The sequence below is a fragment of the Odontesthes bonariensis genome, chromosome 9 (genome assembly GCF_027942865.1).
Source record: "Odontesthes bonariensis isolate fOdoBon6 chromosome 9, fOdoBon6.hap1, whole genome shotgun sequence".
NCBI classification, from domain to species: Eukaryota; Metazoa; Chordata; class Actinopteri; order Atheriniformes; family Atherinopsidae; genus Odontesthes; species Odontesthes bonariensis.
Window position 1 is genome coordinate 1,839,210 of NC_134514.1, and position 22,127 is coordinate 1,861,336.

The following is a 22,127-nucleotide window of genomic DNA, read 5'->3' on the forward strand; positions in this document are numbered from 1 at the left end:
CTGTTTGTGTTCGTTTTGTGGTCGTTTTGTGTCTGTTTGTCTCTGTTTGTGGTAGTTTTGTGTCTGTTTGTGGTCGTTTTGTGTCATTTTGTGTCTGTTTGTGGTCGTTTTTTGTCTTTTTGTGGTCGTTTTGTATCTGTTTGTGTTCGTTTTGTGGTCGTTTTGTGTCTGTTTGTGTCTGTTTGTGGTCGTTTTGTTTAGTTTTGTGTCATTTTGTGTCTGTTTGTGGTAATTTTGTTTAGTTTTGTGTCATTTTGTGTCTGTTTGTGGTCATTTTGTTTCGTTTTGTGTCTGTTTGTGGTCGTTTTGTTTTGTTTTGTGTCCGTTTGTAATAGTTTTGTTTAGTTTTGTGTCTGTTTGTGGTCGTTTTGTGTCATTTTGTTTCGTTTTGTGTCTGTTTGTGGTCGTTTTGTTTTGTGTCTGTTTGTGATAGTTTTGTTTCGTTTTGTGTCTGTTTGTGGTCGTTTTGTTTAGTTTTGTGTCTTTTTGTGATAGTTTTGTTTAGTTTTGTGTCTGTTTGTGATAGTTTTGTGTCGTTTTGTGTCTGTGTCTGTGTTACACCTGCTTCGTCCTAGTTCCTTACGCACTTATTTGTTTCCTAAATTGTCTTTGTTTTCTAAATTGTCTTCCCATGTATCTCGGTACCTAACTTATCGCACTTACTCTAGCACTAGTTATGCTCTTAGCTGTTTGGTTTTGGAAGGAAATGCACTTATGATTTCTTGTGACCTGAAGTTCTTTTGCCTACAGATGTGGAACACACTGATTGTAAGTCGCTTTGGATAAAAGCGTCTGCAGAATGACCGTAATGTAATGTAATGTTTGTGTCTGTTTGTGGTCGTTTTGTGTCTGTTTGTGGTCGTTTTGTTTAGTTTTGTGTCTGTTTGTGGTCGTTTTGTTTCGTTTTCTATCTGTTTGTGTCAATCAGAGTCCAGTTCTGTCAAATGAAGCTGAATTCGTAGTTTTATTAAATCTGTTATTTTTGTCATTTTCGTCTGATCCAAATGTCCCTTTTTCTCTGCTGAGGTGTTAAAGGTCCTCCGTTAGTTGATCTGAGGAGTTGATCAGAACCTTCTGACCGCGTCTGAGCATCATCAGCACAGAAGAAGAACTGCTCACGTAATTCATGGAGTGTTTAACGAGAAGAAGAAGAAGAGTGCTCCTAACACGGAGCCTTGGGGGATCCCTACCATGAGATTTCTGTCTGTAGATGTATGATTTCTGCTCAGTTTTCTGCCTTTCATTCACTCCAGACTCTCTGACCTTTTCCTGCAGGTTCTGAATGTCTGCTTTCACGTGCTGACACAGCAGATGTTTCTTCACGTTCATTTAAAAAATAGGAGAACAGAACACCAACTTGACATATTTTTCTGTAGTATCGTCTCATGATGAAGCCTCACACTTCTGAAATAAACTCTGGGAGAAGGGGAAAGTTGTTGGGCTGAGTCAGCAGCAAGTCAGTGGGTCATTAATGGGGAAGTAGTTACAGTCAGAAGGCTGAGTGTCGCTTTTATTCTGCGGCTGTCGTCGGTTTTACACGCTTTCATAAGCAGGGCGTTTGGGGGAGAATCGAAACTCAAACCCAGGCCTCACAGATCCAAACCAGGACTTCAGGACGTATTTCACCATCGTTTCTTCACAGGAAAATTGAATTATTTTCATTTTAAAGCAGTTACTTTGTGCTGTTAGAATAACTTTATGAATATTATTCAGATTCACTGCAGTAAAATCTGAGGATAACTGTAAAGTGTTGAGTTCCATCACACGGGAGAAGCTGGGGTTCACCTGGAAGAAACCAGGCTCAGAAACCACTGAAAGTTTCATTGTTAAAGCTTCAGGTTAACGACGTCGAACACAAAGCTCGTGTTTAACCATGAATGCAAGCAGGCCCCTCGAATAAATGATAAAGGAGGCAGCAGCTTTAAAGCGTTGGCTGGCCTGAGGCTCGCGGTGACTCAGTCTGGGACTCAGAGGGGTTCTGACTCGGAGCTCAGGACCAAATCCCCTCTTTGTGTTCTCTCACCGAGCCGTGATGGATCGATACGACCTGCAGCTCGGGTGTGATTTCACTGCCGGGAAAAAGGTGGATGAGCGACAGTCAGAGCTGCTGATGGAGCTGATGGAGCTGATGGCGTGTCTGTTTGTGTCTGTTTGTGTCTGTTTGTGGTCGTTTTTTTGTCTGTTTGTGGTCGCTTTTTGTCTGTTTGTGGTTGTTTTGTGTCTGTTTGTGTCTGTTTGTGTCTGTTTGTGGTTGTTTTGTGTCGTTTTGAGTCTGTTTGTGGTCGTTTTTTGTCTGTTTGTGGTTGTTTTGTGTCTGTTTGTGGTCGTTTTGTTTCGTTTTGTGTCTGTTTGTGGTCGTTTTGTTTCGTTTTGTGTCTGTTTGTGGTCGTTTTTTGTCTGTTTGTGGTCGTTTTGTGTCTGTTTGTGGTCGTTTTTTGTCTGTTTGTGGTCGTTTTATTTAGTTTTGTCTGTTTGTGGTCGTTTTGTGTCTGTTTGTGGTTGTTTTGTGTCTGTTTGTGGTCGTTTTTTGTCTGTTTGTGTCTGTTTGTGGTAGTTTTGTTTCGTTTTGTGTCTGTTTGTGGTTGTTTTGTGTCTGTTTGTGTCTGTTTGTGGTTGTTTTGTGTCGTTTTGAGTCTGTTTGTGGTTGTTTTGTGTCTGTTTGTGGTCGTTTTGTTTAGTTTTGTGTCTGTTTGTGGTCGTTTTTTGTCTGTTTGTGGTCGTTTTATTTAGTTTTGTCTGTTTGTGGTCGTTTTGTGTCTGTTTGTGGTTGTTTTGTGTCTGTTTGTGGTAGTTTTTTGTCTGTTTGTGTCTGTTTGTGGTCGTTTTGTTTCGTTTTGTGTCTGTTTGTGGTCGTTTTGTGTCTGTTTGTGTCTGTTTGTGGTTGTTTTGTGTCGTTTTGAGTCTGTTTGTGGTCGTTTTGTGTCTGTTTGTGTCTGTTTGTGGTTGTTTTGTGTCGTTTTGTGTCTGTTTGTGGTCGTTTTTTGTCTGTTTGTGGTCGTTTTGTTGTGGATTAACCATGACATGTTCACAGTAAACTCTCTCTAAGGGGACATTAAGAAGTCGACCTTCCAGTCAGTGTCCTGCGCTGGTTGTTTGTATCTGAATGACACAGAAATATCTACATGTGCCTTAGACTTTGTAACCTGATGTAAAATGCTTTCACCCTAAAACCAGGCGTGCATGTGTCCCTCCACACAAACTGGTATTAATAAAGGATGACTGTGCACACAGAAACCTGAAAGCAGCAGAACTGAAATACGAAGACCAAACGTGAAACACTTCCATACGTAGTAAAAAAGGTTCAAATGACTGAACAGGAGCTTTGTTTCCCTTCCTCATCATTATGCTTAGATGTAAAACACACCGTTAGCGCTCAGAAACACACTGTCACAGTCTCCTTCCCAGAACATTTTCCTCTCATGAGGTTTCAGCCTGGACTGAAACTAAAACCTGCTGCATGAGTGGACAAACGTCCTGCTTTCTGATTCCTGCTGAGCAGACGTCTTTCTGTTAGGAAGCCTGATGATGAGGAGACGGAGCAACAAACACTTTCTCTCCCTGGTTGGTTTAACTCAGGACGTTACATGTGTAGCGTTAGAAAAATGTATAAAATATGCAGTTATATACCAGAGGTCAGAGTGATTATCAGAGGATTCGTTTTGAGCAGGACGGTCTCAGTTTAGGATAAAAGGAAAAATGAGACTTTTTCTCTTTTAGATGAGATGAATAACGGCGAGATGATCTGATGCTGCTGGAGGAACAACATCCGCCAACAGCTCACCTGCAGCTCATACTTTCCAGGCTCTATAAACTCCACCTGCATCCGTCCTCCTCATCAGATCCACACGGTGGTGTGAAGCAGCTTAAAGCAGCAGCAGTTTTACTGTGAAACTGTTCTTCTTCGTTGGTGCCCCCACCATCATGCCTGTTTAGTGGTGGAGTCTAATAATGTCTGCACTCTTTAAGGGTAAACACCAGGCTTCTGCACATTTATACCCACTGTAATGCACGTGCACGTGCACGGCTGCATGAATGTGCTTAAAGGAATGTGTGTTTGCACGTTTGTGAGTCGCTGCTGTTCAGGACGCTGAAGGACTCTTTGGTTCTGATCTTGGTTAAAATGTTTGGAAATGAAGACAGAACCGGATCAGATCTGAGGTCCTGTAGCCAGAACCGGCAGCTCTGGTCCAGGACCTGGTCCAGGACTCCGGATCAGACCTGTTTACATCTGATGGGAGCCTGAACAGCCAGAGTCGAACCTTCGTCTCAGTGAACGATGAGAAGAACCAAAGTCTGACGGATTTTAACATTCAGACCCACAACCACCAACCTGCAGCTGCAGCCGGAACTACTTTCTGCTCCAGAAGTAGTCCCTGTGACCCCGTTTAACATGAGAACTCTGTGAACCCGGCACACACACACACACACACACACACACACACACACACACACACACACACACACAAACACACACACACACACACTCACCTTTGTTTTGTTTCTCAGAGGATAATCCAGGACGTCCCGTCAGGACCGGCTCATCTCTGAGTCTCTGTGGGTCTGTCGGTCCGTCCTGCTGCAGGTTCTGCTGAGACTCACTGAGGCCTCATGTTCCTCCAGATGTTCTGCTGTTCAAAGGTCAGCTCTGTTTGCTCCCGTGTGCCGGGTCCTGCCGGTTCCCAGTCCACCGGGTTCTCCTCTCTTACGGTCCTGCTGGTCTGGGTCCTGCTGGTCTGGGTCCTGCTGGTCCTGCTGGTCCTGCTGGTCCTGCTGGTCTGGGTCCTGCTGGTCCTGCTGGTCTTGCTGGTCCCGCTGGTCTGGGTCCTGCTGGTCTGGGTCCTGCTGGTCCTGCTGGTCCCGCTGGTCTGGGTCCTGCTGGTCCCGCTGGTCTGGGTCCTGCTGGTCTGGGTCCTGCTGGTCCCGCTGGTCTGGGTCCTGCTGGTCCTGCTGGTCCTGCTGGTCCCGCTGGTCTGGGTCCTGCTGGTCTGGGTCCTGCTGGTCCCGCTGGTCTGGGTCCTAATGGTCTGGGTCCTAATGGTCTGGGTCCTGGCGCTCCTCGTCGGCTCTCTGGGAGCTCTGCTCCTTGTTTCCTGTTTGTTTTATTTTCTAGCTGCTGCAGGAAATGGTCATCTTTTCCTCTTCCTCTCCCCCACCTTCCCTGCGGACCCCCAGCAACACACATGCACGTGCACGCACACATGCACACACACACACACACACATGCACACTCTCACCGTCATTATGTAATCATCATTTCCTCGGCTGCAGATCTGAGCCGATAAGCTGATTCACTAATTGATCACATGACCCAAACCAACTGATTCAAAGAGATTTTTTCTTATTTTTCTTATTTATTTTTTATCTGAATCTTTGCTCAGATGAATCATGAACAGATGATCAACGAGCCTGGATGGAACCGAAGGAGGATTCTTTATGGTTTTATGTGCTGTGACAGAAAAACTGGCAGCAGTTTGATCTTCTTCAGCTCAGAAGTTGAGAAAATAAATTAGGGCTGGGCGAGTTAACTCGTTATTATCGCGTTAACTTGCTAATTATTTAACGCCGATAAATATTTGATCGCACATTAACGCAGTTTTTTTTTAAAATTATTATTATTTATCTATTTATTTATTTTTATTTATTTTATTATTGTAAAAGTCTGTTTCTCATAGGCTTTTATTTTGTAAAAGTCTGTTGCTCAGAGGCTTTTATTTTGTAAAAATCTATCACTCACAGGCTTTTATTTTGTAAAAGTCTGTTGCTCACAGGCTTTTATTTTGTAAAAGTCTGTTGCTCAGAGGCTTTTATTTTGTAAAAATCTATCACTCACAGGCTTTTATTTTGTAAAAGTCTGTTGCTCAGAGGCTTTTATTTTGTAAAAATCTATCACTCACAGGCTTTTATTTTGTAAAAGTCTGTTGCTCAGAGGCTTTTATTTTGTAAAAATCTATCACTCACAGGCTTTTATTTTGTAAAAGTCTGTTGCTCAGAGGCTTTTATTTTGTAAAAGTCTGTCGCTCACAGGCTTTTATTTTGTAAAAGTCTGTTGCTCACAGGCTTTTATTTTGTAAAAGTCTGTTGCTCACAGGCTTTTATTTTGTAAAAGTCTGCTGCTGTCTGCTGTGGAACAGGAAAAGAAAGTAATCGGCGGATCCACCAAACATGGAGAAGGGTACGGAACTTTTACTCGGCCATTTTCATTTTAAAGTTCTTCCAGACGGCGGAGTCGACAGAACCAAAGTCATCTGTAAACACTGCCAAGTTGAATTGTCTTCTCAGCGTAGTAGTTCCAGTCTAAAATATCACTTAAAGGCAAAACACACAACTGATAGCAGCAAGTCATTCAAGGAAACAGACAGTGGAGCGAGGCTTCTACATAAAAACTACAGAAAGATGCTGATGTTAAAAGTGTGTTTGCACAACAAATGTTATGGCACTTTCATTCATATGGCAGCACATTTAAAATAAAGCTAAATGCTAAAAGCTATACGCTACTTTTGGATTCATTTTTGGATTCTGCGTACAAATGCGATTAATCGTGATTAATCAGGGAAATGATGCGATTAATCAGGGAAATCATGCAATTAATCGTGATTAATCAGGGAAATCATGCGATTAATCGCGATTAATCAGGGAAATCATGCAATTAATCGCGATTAATCAGGGAAATCATGTGATTAATTGGATTAAACATTTTAATCGTTGCCCAGCCCTAGAAAATAAACTTCTTTAGTCTGAGAAAGTTTTCAGAAATTCAACAAAAACTTAAATCTGTAACTTTATTCAACAGAAATAAGTCCAGAGAAATGATTCTCAGAGTCTCCTCTGACCAAGCTGCAGAACGAGCTCATTTCCAGGTTTCATTTGAAGGATTTTTTAGATTAATAACCTCTGGACTTTACAGATTCCAGATGTTTTTGCACACATTCATTTTTGTAACCTGCCATTTGCTGCACAAAAGGTTAAAGTAACAACGTGACTCACTGGTGACACCTTCTGTTCAGGATGAGAACTGCAGCTGTCTGAGAGCTGCTCGGTCCAAAGTTTGGATTTTCCTCCAACAGTTTAGGTTACTTCAGAGTAAAATGAAGCAAAGATGTGTTTTACAGGCCCGGTGCGGAGGCTGGCTGTTAGAAACCTTCAGCTCTGTGATTTTAATGCTAACAGCAGGAACAAAACCCTAAGGATAAGAAGCTGGGATCAGTTTGTGGTCACGTGACAACATTCAGACGTCAGAAGCAAACAGAAAACTAAAGTATGTTTATGGCTCTTGTTGTTTTCTGAGAAGGATTTTTCAGATTTAACAGTTTCAGAGTAAAACAGTTCATTTGTTTGCTGAACACAAGATAAGAAAGCTTCCATTAATGGATATAAAGCGCAATGAATCAGATATGTTCTTCTCATCTGTTTCATCAGTCTGTATTTGACTGTTTCTGAGGACTTAAGTGAATCTCTGGTGTTAAAACTAAAGTCTTTCCAAAGATAACAGGGACACACTGCCACCCAGTGGTGTTTTTGGGGTACTGCAGGGTGTTAAAACCGGTAAATACGGGATAAAAACCCGTATCCCAAACCAACGCGTCACATCTGAGTGCGTGGCGGCCACGCCGGGTCTGAGACTTTTGCTCAAGTCCTGGGCGTCAGAGGAAAGGTCCACTCTGACAGCTCAGACACCTTCAAGGTGTTATAACATGTGGCAGAGACGCGCAGATGTTCCACCAACTCTGAACCTGCCGCGCCTTTTAAGAACCACTAAACTGAGTTAATTCTGCGGTCTGTCAGGCAACCAAGATGATAAAGGAGCTCATCTTGGATACGTGGTTTAGGGTTAGGGATAACCCTGCTGGTTTATGGTCAGAGCTAACCCTGCTGGTTTAGGGTTAGGGCTAACCCTTGGTGCTGGTTTAGGGTTAGGGCTAATCCTGCTGGTTTAGGGTTAGGGCTAACCCTTGGTGCTGGTTTAGGGTTAGGGCTAACCCTGCTGGTTTAGGGTTAGGGCTAACCCTGCTGGGTTAGGGTTAGGGCTAACCCTTGGTGCTGGTTTAGGGTTAGGGCTAACCCTGCTGGTTTATGGTTAGAGCTAACCCGGCTGGGTTAGGGTTAGGGCTAACCCTTGGTGCTGGTTTAGGGTTAGAGCTAACCCTGCTGGTTTAGGGTCAGAGCTAACCCTGCTGGTTTAGGGTCAGAGCTAACCCTGCTGGTTTAGGGTTAGGGCTAACCCTGCTGGTTTATGGTTAGGGCTAACCCTGCTGGTTTAGGGTTAGGGCTAACCCTGCTGGTTTATGGTTAGGGCTAACCCTGCTGGGTTAGGGTTAGAGCTAACCCTGCTGGTTTAGGGTTAGGGCTAACCCTGCTGGTTTATGGTTAGGGCTAACCCTGCTGGGTTAGGGTTAGAGCTAACCCTGCTGGTTTAGGGTTAGAGCTAACCCTGCTGGTTTATGGTTAGGGCTAACCCTGCTGGTTTATGGTTTGGGGATAACCCTGCTGGTTTAGGGTTAGGGCTAACCCTTGGTGCTGGTTTAGGGTTAGAGCTAACCCTGCTGGTTTAGGGTTAGAGCTAACCCTGCTGGTTTAGGGTTAGGGCTAGGGCTAACCCTGCTGGTTTATGGTTAGGGCTAACCCTGCTGGGTTAGGGTTAGAGCTAACCCTGCTGGTTTAGGGTTAGAGCTAACCCTGCTGGTTTATGGTTAGGGCTAACCCTGCTGGTTTATGGTTTGGGGATAACCCTGCTGGTTTAGGGCTAGGGCTAACCCTGCTGGTTTATGGTTAGGGCTAACCCTGCTGGGTTAGGGTTAGAGCTAACCCTGCTGGTTTATGGTTAGGGCTAACCCTGCTGGTTTATGGTTTGGGGATAACCCTGCTGGTTTAGGGTTAGGGCTAACCCTTGGTGCTGGTTTAGGGTTAGAGCTAACCCTGCTGGTTTAGGTCAATCACAGCCTCATTCTCAGAAACAAACCAGAGTGGGTCTGTTGTTCTGCTTTTACATTTAACTTTAAATGTATCACCAATAACAATCAAAATCATAAAAACATTTAATAAAACATGAAAATGATGCTTTGAATCCTGATTTTGTGTCAGAATACCTGGAATCATTCAGCTCTGATAAACTCTTTCATGTTTCCTCTGAACCTGCAGAGCTCCTGTTCTACCCGTCACACTTTATCCACACAGAACCTTTAGTGTTTTACAGAACAACAGCAGAACGGGTCAGAAATAAACATCAGCTCAGACAGAATCCAGCTCAGAAAGGTGGTCTTTGCTTTGGCTTCTAAAGCTTTAACATCCTCTGGTCCACAGTAACAGGAAGCGGTCTCAGCGGGGGTTTCAGTTCGGACTTTAGGGACCATTAAAGAACCCAGAAGAACCTGAGGGTTCCGACAGGCTCAGAATATCAAAGCAGCTCTGATAAACAGTTGTTATTTTATTATTAGGATTTTTCAGAGTTGCCAGTTTCAAGTGTTTGCTTGAATGTATTTTAGCCAACGGGATTAGTACGTTAATTATATGTTTTTCAGTATTTGTAAAATGTGTGTTTGAAATATCAATAACACACAAGCTGTCAGTCATTTTTATTTTCCAAAAAACATTTTAACAACAAGCTAAAGTTCCTGTGCTGGTCCTCATCATTGGGTGCAGTACCGCTCCGCGCCGCCGGTCGTCGCTGTCTCCCGGTCGATGTGACCCAAACAAACCGGATGTTCGGCGGAAACTGCCGGTTGGAAACAAGCACAACAACGGAGGGGATGCAAGACAGCTGTTACCCTGAAAACTCCACAAACACCATCTATTTACACATTTTACCCAAACTGGGCTGACCGGAGGGAGCGTGTGCACGCGGACTGCTGAGAAACCGTTGGTCAGGCGCGCGGGCACGAGTCTGCTGTCCGTGTTTCAGCGGTTAGGGTCTCAGTCTGGTTCTCAGTTTACTCTGAGGGATATGAACCACCAGCCTTGGAGTGGACAGCGCACCGCCGCCGAGCTAACGGACTAACTGCCGAGCTAACGGACTAACTGCCGAGCTAACGGACTAAGCGTCGGGCTAACGGACTAACCGTCGGGCTAACGGACTAATAGCCGGTTAACGGACTAGCCGTCGGGCTAACGGACTAAGCGTCGGGCTAACGGACTAACCGCCGGGCTAACGGACTAATAGCCGGTTAACGGACTAACCACCGGGCTAACGGTCCTAATGTGGAGGCTTTGACAAACTTTATCAACACCTGGACCCGGTGACAACAACACGAGCCGCTGTCAGACGTCATGGACTCCCTGCTGGACTTTGAGGACTGCATCAAAGACTCACCGGAGTTCAGGTCAGTAAGTTCGTCCTTTAAAAGCCTCAGACTGAGCTGCCGGTTCTGGTTCTGCCCCCAGCCGGTTCTGGTTCTGCCCCCAGCCGGTTCTGGTTCTGCCCCCAGCCTCTTTAAACCAGCACCGAACAAACCCAGTTTGAATCCCAGAATCAGCATAATTTCTTCTCTGGATCAGAACACGCTTTGCAATCAGTCATCATGCTGGCTGCAGGTTCTGGAGGGCTCAGTCCTGGTTCTGAAGGGTTCAGTCCTGGTTCTGGAGGGCTCAGTCCTGGTTCTGGAGGGCTCAGTCCTGGTTCTGGAGGGCTCAGTCCTGGTTCTGGAGGGCTCAGTCCTGGTTCTGGAGGGTTCATTGGGGGTCCCTGTGGGTTCTGTTTCAGCTCCTTTAGCAGCCCTGCAGCTCAGTTTACAGCAGTTCAAGCAGCTCACAGGAAGCCGGACTTTAGCTGTTTTATTCCGCCTGAAATCTCAGTTTTCTATTTTAATCAGTTGTGAACAAGAACAAGCTGCTACTGGATCAGACATGTTTCTATTTCTGTGTGTTTCCAGTCCGTTTCTGTCTGTTTCTGTCTGTTTCTGTGTTTTCTGTGTGTTTCCAGTCTGTTTCTGTGTGTTTTCTGTCTGTAAAATGTGTGAAACTAACTCTAACTTCTTGTGTTCTTGGTGTTTCTGTCGCTGTGCTCAGACGGGCTCTGGAGCAGTTTGAAGCAGATGTTTCCCTGCTGGAGACGCAGCTGGACAAGGTACGGGTTCCTCTGTGGGTGCTCTTTAACGCTGCTGTTTCTGAGCATAAAGAGTATATTTAATCTCGCTCTCTGACCAATCAGGTGATGAAACTGTGCGGGAAGATGGTGGAGGCGGGGCAAGGCTACAACGCAGCCAATCAGCTGTTCCTGAGCGGCCTGGCTGAGCTGTTCACGTACCACAAGAAGGACGGCGCCATCACGGTACGCAGCGGCGTGAGGCTGGTGGAGCTCAGCCGGGGGTTCTGAGTCTGGACCGAGGACGCGTTCACTCAGCGGCGTGTCGGGCCGGGCTCAGAGCTGATCCTGCATCTGACTTCCTGCCTCTGGCTGTATTCGAAACCGCACACTACATACTACATACTACATACTGCATACTTACATACTACATACTACATACTGCATATTTACATACTACATACTACATACTACATACTGCATACTTACATACTACATACTGCATACTACATACTGCATACTTACATACTGCATACTACATACTACATACTGCATACTTACATACTACATACTGCATACTACATACTACATACTACATACTGCATACTGCATATTTACATACTACATACTGCATACTGCATACTACATACTACATACTACATACTACATACTGCATACTACATACTACAAACTACAAACTACATACTACATACTGCATACTACATACTGCATACTACATACTGCATACTACATACTACATACTGCATACTACATACTACATACTGCATACTACATACTGCATACTGTTACTGCATACTGTAACTACATACTACAAACTACATACTACATACTGCACACTACATACTGCATACTACATACTACATACTACATACTGCATACTACATACTGCACACTACATACTACATACTGCATACTACATACTGCACACTACATACTACATACTACATACTGCACACTACATACTGCATACTACATACTACATACTGCATACTACATACTGCACACTACATACTACATACTGCATACTACATACTGCACACTACATACTACATACTACATACTGCATACTACATACTACATACTGCACACTACATACTGCATACTTACATACTACATACTGCATACTACATACTGCATACTTACATACTGCATACTACATACTACATACTGCATACTTACATACTACATACTGCATACTACATACTACATACTACATACTGCATACTGCATATTTACATACTACATACTGCATACTACATACTACATACTACATACTACATACTGCATACTACATACTGCATACTACATACTGCATACTACATACTGCATACTGCATACTACATACTGCATACTGTTACTGCATACTGTAACTACATACTACAAACTACATACTACATACTGCACACTACATACTGCATACTACATACTACATACTACATACTGCATACTACATACTGCACACTACATACTACATACTACATACTACATACTGCACACTACATACTACATACTACATACTGCATACTACATACTGCACACTACATACTACATACTGCATACTACATACTGCACACTACATACTACATACTACATACTGCATACTACATACTACATACTGCACACTACATACTACATACTGCACACTACATACTACATACTGCACACTACATACTACATACTGCACACTACATACTACATACTGCATACTACATACTGCACACTACATACTACATACTGCATACTACATACTGGACACTACATACTACATACTACATACTGCATACTACATACTACATACTGCACACTACATACTACATACTGCACACTACATACTACATACTGCACACTACATACTACATACTGCACACTACATACTACATACTGCATACTACATACTACATACTACATACTACATACTGCATACTACATACTACATACTTACATACTACATACTACATACTGCATACTACATACTGCATACTGTAACTACATACTACAAACTACATACTTCATACTGCACACTACATACTACATACAACATACTGCACACTACATACTGCATACTACATACTACATACTACATACTGCATACTACATACTGCACACTACATACTACATACTACATACTGCACACTACATACTGCATACTACATACTACATACTGCACACTACATACTACATACTGCACACTACATACTGCACACTACATACTACATACTACATACTGCATACTACATACTGCATACTGTAACTACATACTACAAACTACATACTTCATACTGCACACTACATACTACATACTACATACTGCACACTACATACTGCATACTACATACTACATACTACATACTGCATACTACATACTGCACACTACATACTACATACTGCATACTACATACTGCACACTACATACTACATACTACATACTGCATACTACATACTACATACTGCACACTACATACTACATACTGCATACTGCATATTTACATACTACATACTGCATACTACATACTACATACTACATACTACATACTGCATACTACATACTACAAACTACATACTACATACTGCATACTACATACTACATACTACATACTGCATACTGCATATTTACATACTACATACTGCATACTACATACTACATACTACATACTGCATACTACATACTACAAACTACATACTACATACTGCATACTACATACTGCATACTACATACTGCATACTACATACTGCATACTACATACTGCATACTGTTACTGCATACTGTAACTACATACTACAAACTACATACTACATACTGCACACTACATACTGCATACTACATACTACATACTACATACTGCATACTACATACTGCACACTACATACTACATACTGCATACTACATACTGCACACTACATACTACATACTACATACTACATACTGCACACTACATACTACATACTACATACTGCATACTACATACTGCACACTACATACTACATACTGCATACTACATACTGCACACTACATACTACATACTACATACTGCATACTACATACTACATACTGCACACTACATACTACATACTGCACACTACATACTACATACTGCACACTACATACTACATACTGCACACTACATACTACATACTGCATACTACATACTGGACACTACATACTACATACTACATACTGCATACTACATACTACATACTGCACACTACATACTACATACTGCACACTACATACTACATACTGCACACTACATACTACATACTGCACACTACATACTACATACTGCACACTACATACTACATACTACATACTACATACTACATACTGCATACTACATACTACATACTACATACTTACATACTACATACTACATACTGCATACTACATACTGCATACTGTAACTACATACTACAAACTACATACTTCATACTGCACACTACATACTACATACAACATACTGCACACTACATACTGCATACTACATACTACATACTGCATACTACATACTGCACACTACATACTACATACTACATACTGCACACTACATACTGCATACTACATACTACATACTGCACACTACATACTACATACTGCACACTACATACTGCACACTACATACTGCATACTACATACTTCATACTGCACACTACATACTACATACTACATACTGCACACTACATACTGCATACTACATACTACATACTGCATACTACATACTGCACACTACATACTACATACTGCATACTACATACTGCACACTACATACTACATACTGCATACTACATACTACATACTGCACACTACATACTACATACTGCACACTACATACTACATACTGCACACTACATACTACATACTGCATACTACATACTACATACTGCACACTACATACTACATACTGCATACTACATACTACATACTGCACACTACATACTACATACTGCACACTACATACTACATACTGCATATTTACATACTACATACTTACATACTACATACTGCATACTACATACTACATACTGCATACTACATACTGCATACTGTAACTACATACTACATACTACAAACTACATACTTCATACTGCACACTACATACTGCATACTACATACTGCACACTACATACTACATACTGCATACTACATACTGCATACTACATACTGCATACTACATACTAGATACTACATACTGCACACTACATACTACATACTGCATACTACATACTGCATACTACATACTGCATACTACATACTGCATACTACATACTGCACACTACATACTACATACTGCATACTACATACTGCATACTACATACTGCATACTACATACTGCACACTACATACTATATACTGCATACTACAGACTGCATACTACATACTGCATACTGCATACTACATACTGCACACTACATACTGCACACTACGTACTGCACACTACATACTGCATACTACATACTGCATACTGTAACTACATACTACAAACTACATACTTCATACTGCACACTACATACTACATACTACATACTGCACACTACATACTGCATACTACATACTACATACTACATACTGCATACTACATACTGCACACTACATACTACATACTGCATACTACATACTGCACACTACATACTACATACTACATACTGCATACTACATACTACATACTGCACACTACATACTACATACTGCACACTACATACTACATACTGCACACTACATACTACATACTGCATACTACATACTACATACTGCACACTACATACTACATACTGCATACTACATACTACATACTGCACACTACATACTACATACTGCACACTACATACTACATACTGCATATTTACATACTACATACTTACATACTACATACTGCATACTACATACTGCATACTGTAACTACATACTACATACTACAAACTACATACTTCATACTGCACACTACATACTGCATACTACATACTGCACACTACATACTACATACTGCATACTACATACTGCATACTACATACTAGATACTACATACTGCACACTACATACTACCTACTGCATACTACATACTGCATACTACATACTGCATACTACATACTGCACACTACATACTACATACTGCATACTACATACTGCATACTACATACTGCATACTACATACTGCACACTACATACTACATACTGCATACTACAGACTGCATACTACATACTGCATACTGCATACTACATACTGCACACTACATACTGCACACTACGTACTGCACACTACATACTACGTACTGCATACTACATACTACGTACTGCACACTACATACTACGTACTGCACACTACATACTACGTACTGCACACTACATACTACGTACTGCACACTACATACTGCGCGCTACATACTACATACTACATACTGCACACTACATACTGCGCGCTACATACTACATACTACATACTGCACACTACATACTGCGCGCTACATACTACATACTACATACTGCACACTACATACTGCGCGCTACATACTACATACTACATACTGCACACTACATACTGCGCGCTACATACTACATACTGCATACTACATACTGCACACTACATACTACATACTGCATACTACATACTGCACACTACATACTACATACTGCATACTACATACTGCACACTAGAGTATGGCAACCCGACCGAAGCCCGTCGGGCCCGGTCGGAACCCGACGGGCCGGGCCGGACTCGGACAAAAAATTAGAATGTCTTGTCGGACTCGGGTCGGGCTCGAAAGCAAGCAGACATCGTGAAAATTATAAACAGCCAGAGGACAGGTTTCAGTTCATTGCAAACGTCAGTTTTTGTGATAAACATAAATAATTTAATATGCATAAATGAAAATGTTGGTAGGCTATTCGTGCCTCATGCCGTGCAGCATGCATCTGTGTGCATCTGTGGTCTGTGCATGCTCGGTGCGCACGCACGCATATCGAACATTCGAACAACTTTACATTAAACACGTGCGATCAGTGCAGCCGAGCTCAGTTGGCTGGAAAGCGCTATGAAGGACATTAAAAGAAAAATAGCTTCTGGAGAACTGAAAGTCGTGGAAAATGAGAGGGGGAAATCAAGCTATAATGGATTATGGTGGATAATGGTGCGCTGTCACCAATGTGTATTTACTGATTAGGGTGCGCCGTCTTGCGTTGGTCACTGGTCTCGGGCTTCCGGCGGGCTCGGACACAAATATTTTAATTAATCTCGGGCTCGGGTCGGATTTGAGAACTTTTCTGTCGGTTGAGGGCCGGGCTCGGACAGAAAAATCCGGCCAGAGCCAGGCTCTACTGCACACTACATACTACATACTACATACTACATACTGCATACTACACACTGCATACTACACACTGCACACTGCACACTACATACTGCATACTGCATACTACATACTACATACTACAAACTACATACTACATACTGCATACTACACACTGCATACTGCACACTACATACTACATACTACATACTACATACTGCATACTACACACTGCACACTGCACACTACATACTGCATACTGCATACTACATACTACAAACTACATACTACATACTGCATACTACACACTGCACACTGCACACTACATACTGCATACTACATACTACATACTACATACTACATACTGCATACTACACACTGCACACTGCACACTACATACTGCATACTGCATACTACACACTGCATACTACAAACTACATACTACATACTGCATACTGCATACTACATACTGCATACTACAAACTACATACTACATACTGCATACTGCATACTACATACTGCATACTGCATACTACATACTGCATACTGCATACTGCATACTACATACTGCATACTGCATACTACATACTGCATACTGCATACTGCATACTACAAACTACATACTGCATACTACATACTACATACTGCATACTGCACACTACATACTGCATACTGCATACTACATACTGCATACTGCATACTACATACTGCATACTGCACACTACATACTGCATACTGCATACTACATACTACATACTACATACTACACACTGCACACTGCACACTACATACTGCATACTGCATACTACACACTGCATACTACAAACTACATACTACATACTACATACTGCATACTACATACTGCATACTACAAACTACATACTGCATACTGCATACTACATACTGCATACTGCATACTGCATACTACATACTGCATACTGCATACTACATACTGCATACTGCATACTACATACTACATACTACATACTACACACTGCACACTGCACACTACATACTGCATACTGCATACTACACACTGCATACTACAAACTACATACTACATACTACATACTGCATACTACATACTGCATACTACAAACTACATACTGCATACTACATACTGCATACTGCATACTACAAACTACATACTACATACTGCATACTGCATACTACATACTGCATACTACATACTACATACTGCATACTGCACACTACATACTACATTCTACATACTGCATACTACAATATTCATACTACATACTACATACTGCACACTACATACTGCATACTGCATACTACATACTGCACACTACATACTGCATACTGCATACTACATACTACATACTGCATACTACATACTACATTCTACATACTGCATACTACAATATTCATACTACATACTACATACTGCACACTACATACTACATACTGCACACTACATACTACATACTGCACACTACATATTACATACTGCATACTACATACTGCACACTACATACTACATACTGCACACTACATACTACATACTACATACTGCACACTACATACTACACACTACATACTACATACTACATACTGCACGCTACATACTACATACTGCACACTACATACTACACACTACATACTACATACTGCACACTACATACTGCACACTACATACTACATACTACACACTGCACACTACATACTGCACACTACATATTACATACTGCACACTACATACTACATACTGCACACTACATACTACATACTGCACACTACATATTACATACTGCATACTACATACTGCATACTACATACTGCACACTACATACTACATACTGCACACTACATACTACATACTGCACACTACATACTACATACTACATACTGCACACTACATACTACACACTGCACACTACATACTACATACTGCACACTACATACTACATACTACATACTGCACACTACATACTACATACTACACACTGCACACTACATTCTACATACTGCACACTACATACTACATACTACACACTGCATACTACATACTACATACTGCACACTACATACTACACACTGCACACTACATATTACATACTGCACACTACATATTACATACTACACACTGCACACTACATACTACATACTGCACACTACATACTACATACTGCACACTGCATACTACATACTACATACTGCACACTACATACTACACACTGCACACTACATATTACATACTGCACACTACATACTACATACTACACACTGCACACTACATACTACATACTGCACACTACATACTACATACTACATACTGCACACTACATACTACATACTGCACACTATATACTACATACTACATACTACATACTGCACACTACATACTACATACTACACACTGCACACTACATACTACATACTGCACACTACATACTACATACTGCACACTACATACTACATACTGCACACTACATACTACATACTACACACTGCACACTACATACTACATACTGCACACTACATACTACATACTACATACTACATACTGCACACTACATACTACATACTACATACTGCACACTATATACTACATACTGTACACTGCACACTACATACTACATACTGCACACTACATACTACATACTACATACTGCACACTACATGCTACATACTACATACTGCACACTACCTACTACATACTACACACTGCACACTACATACTACATACTGCACACTACATACTACATACTGCACACTACATACTACATACTACATACTGCACACTACATACTACATACTACATACTACATACTACATACTGCACACTGCACACTACATACTACATACTTTACACTACATACTACATACTGCACACTGCATACTACATACTACATACTGCACACTACATACTACATACTACACACTGCACACTACATACTACATACTGCACACTACATATTACATACTGCACACTACATACTACTTACTACATACTACTTACTACATACTGCACACTACATACTACATACTGCATACTACATACTGTACACTACATACTACTCCACACTACATACCACATACTGCACACTACATACTACTGCACACTACATACTACATACTGCACACTAAATACTACATACTACATACTACATACTTCACACTACATACTGCATACTACACACTACATACTACATACTACACACTGCACACTACATATTACATACTGCACACTACATACTACATACTACACACTGCACACTACATACTGCATACTGCATACTACATACTACATACTACACACTGCATACTACATACTGCATACTGCATACTACATACTACATACTACATACTGCATACTGCATACTACTGCACACTACATACTACATACTGCACACTAAATACTACATACTACATACTACATACTTCACACTACATACTGCATACTACACACTACATACTACATACTACACACTGCACACTACATATTACATACTGCACACTACATACTACATACTACACACTGCACACTACATACTGCATACTGCATACTACATACTTCACACTACATACTGCATACTACACACTACATACTACATACTACACACTGCACACTACATATTACATACTGCACACTACATACTACATACTACACACTGCACACTACATACTGCATACTGCATACTACATACTACATACTACATACTGCATACTACATACTGCATACTGCATACTACATACTACATACTACAGACTGCATACTGCATACTATATACTGCATACTACATACTGCATACTACATACTACATACTGCATACTACATACCGCATACTACATACTACATACTACATACTCATTCGATCAGACAGTATGCAGAGTGTTTACCCACAATGCATTTCGCTCCTGCCCGAGCCGAAATCAGCCGGCCTGAAGCTGATTTCTCTTAAGCTCTAAACTCTGTAAACTTTAGCAACATTTGAAACATTTTCAGGCGAGAAAGTAGTCGTTTAGATCCCCAACGTGAAAACCTGACAAAATACCGGCTGTTTACAATTTTGTTCCCACGAATTCGGCGCTACTAAAGCTAGCCGCAGTGAGCTAACGCACTTCCGGTTATTTTCCCAAAATAAAATACCCGTTGCCTTTTATCATAGGGAAAGCCATTACCATACAATTGGTGCTTTTGTTTTGAAAACAGGAAGTGAACCTACCCTCGTTGTAGCTAGTTTGAAACTGCCATTTTGACAGGAAATGACGATCGCCGACGTCACGTTACGTTGCATCTTGGGTAGTTTGAGTATGAGTAGTAATCTCATGATGCATACCCAACATTTAGGAGAATCTAGGATGCATCCGGGAACTTCTTACTCAAACTGGCATACTAACTCAGAAAGTTAGTAGGAGTAGTAGGAGAAGTATGCGGTTTCGAACACAGCCTCTAACTTCCTGTTTCCTTCCTCTCAGAGTTGCCTGAACCAGTTCCAGCAGGGCCTGCAGGAGATGCTCAGCTTCCACACCGTGAGTCCATGAGTTCTGTCAAATCAAATTTATTTGTAGCACATTTCATGTACAAAACAATTCAAAGTGTTTCACATAAAATAAAAGCATTGCAGCAGGGAGTGTAAGAAGCATTAAAATACATAAAAGAATATAAAGAGAAACAAATAAAATAATTTTTCATATGAATTTAAAAACCAGCAACAGTCCAGATAAGTTCAAAGATATCGTGCAGATTTCATGCATAGACACATGAGAAAAGAAATGTTTTTAACCTGGATTTAAAAATGTCTCCATTTGGTGAAAGTTTAATCTCCACTGGCAGTTTGTTCCACTTGTT

At 41.4% G+C, this 22,127-nt stretch overlaps 2 protein-coding genes across 3 annotated transcripts in view; one reads left to right on the forward strand and one right to left on the reverse strand.

Annotated features, from left to right (window-relative positions):
* exoc3l2b (exocyst complex component 3-like 2b) overlaps positions 1–4,728 on the reverse strand; it is an 87,490-nt gene extending 82,762 nt beyond the window's left edge. The window contains exon 1 of the mRNA XM_075472731.1: positions 4,489–4,728. The gene's annotated coding sequence lies outside the window, so the exon portion shown is untranslated. The remainder of the gene's footprint in view (positions 1–4,488) is intronic.
* A 4,995-nt stretch (positions 4,729–9,723) lies between these two features.
* The window catches only part of LOC142387955 (arf-GAP with coiled-coil, ANK repeat and PH domain-containing protein 2), a 30,560-nt gene continuing 18,156 nt past the window's right edge, over positions 9,724–22,127 (forward strand). For both annotated transcript variants that reach the window (XM_075472733.1, XM_075472732.1), the window contains exons 1-4: positions 9,724–10,313; positions 10,999–11,056; positions 11,141–11,260; positions 21,755–21,808. In XM_075472733.1, the coding sequence (XP_075328848.1) occupies positions 10,261–10,313; positions 10,999–11,056; positions 11,141–11,260; positions 21,755–21,808 (285 nt within the window). In that variant the 5' untranslated portion in view covers positions 9,724–10,260. The remainder of the gene's footprint in view (positions 10,314–10,998; positions 11,057–11,140; positions 11,261–21,754; positions 21,809–22,127) is intronic.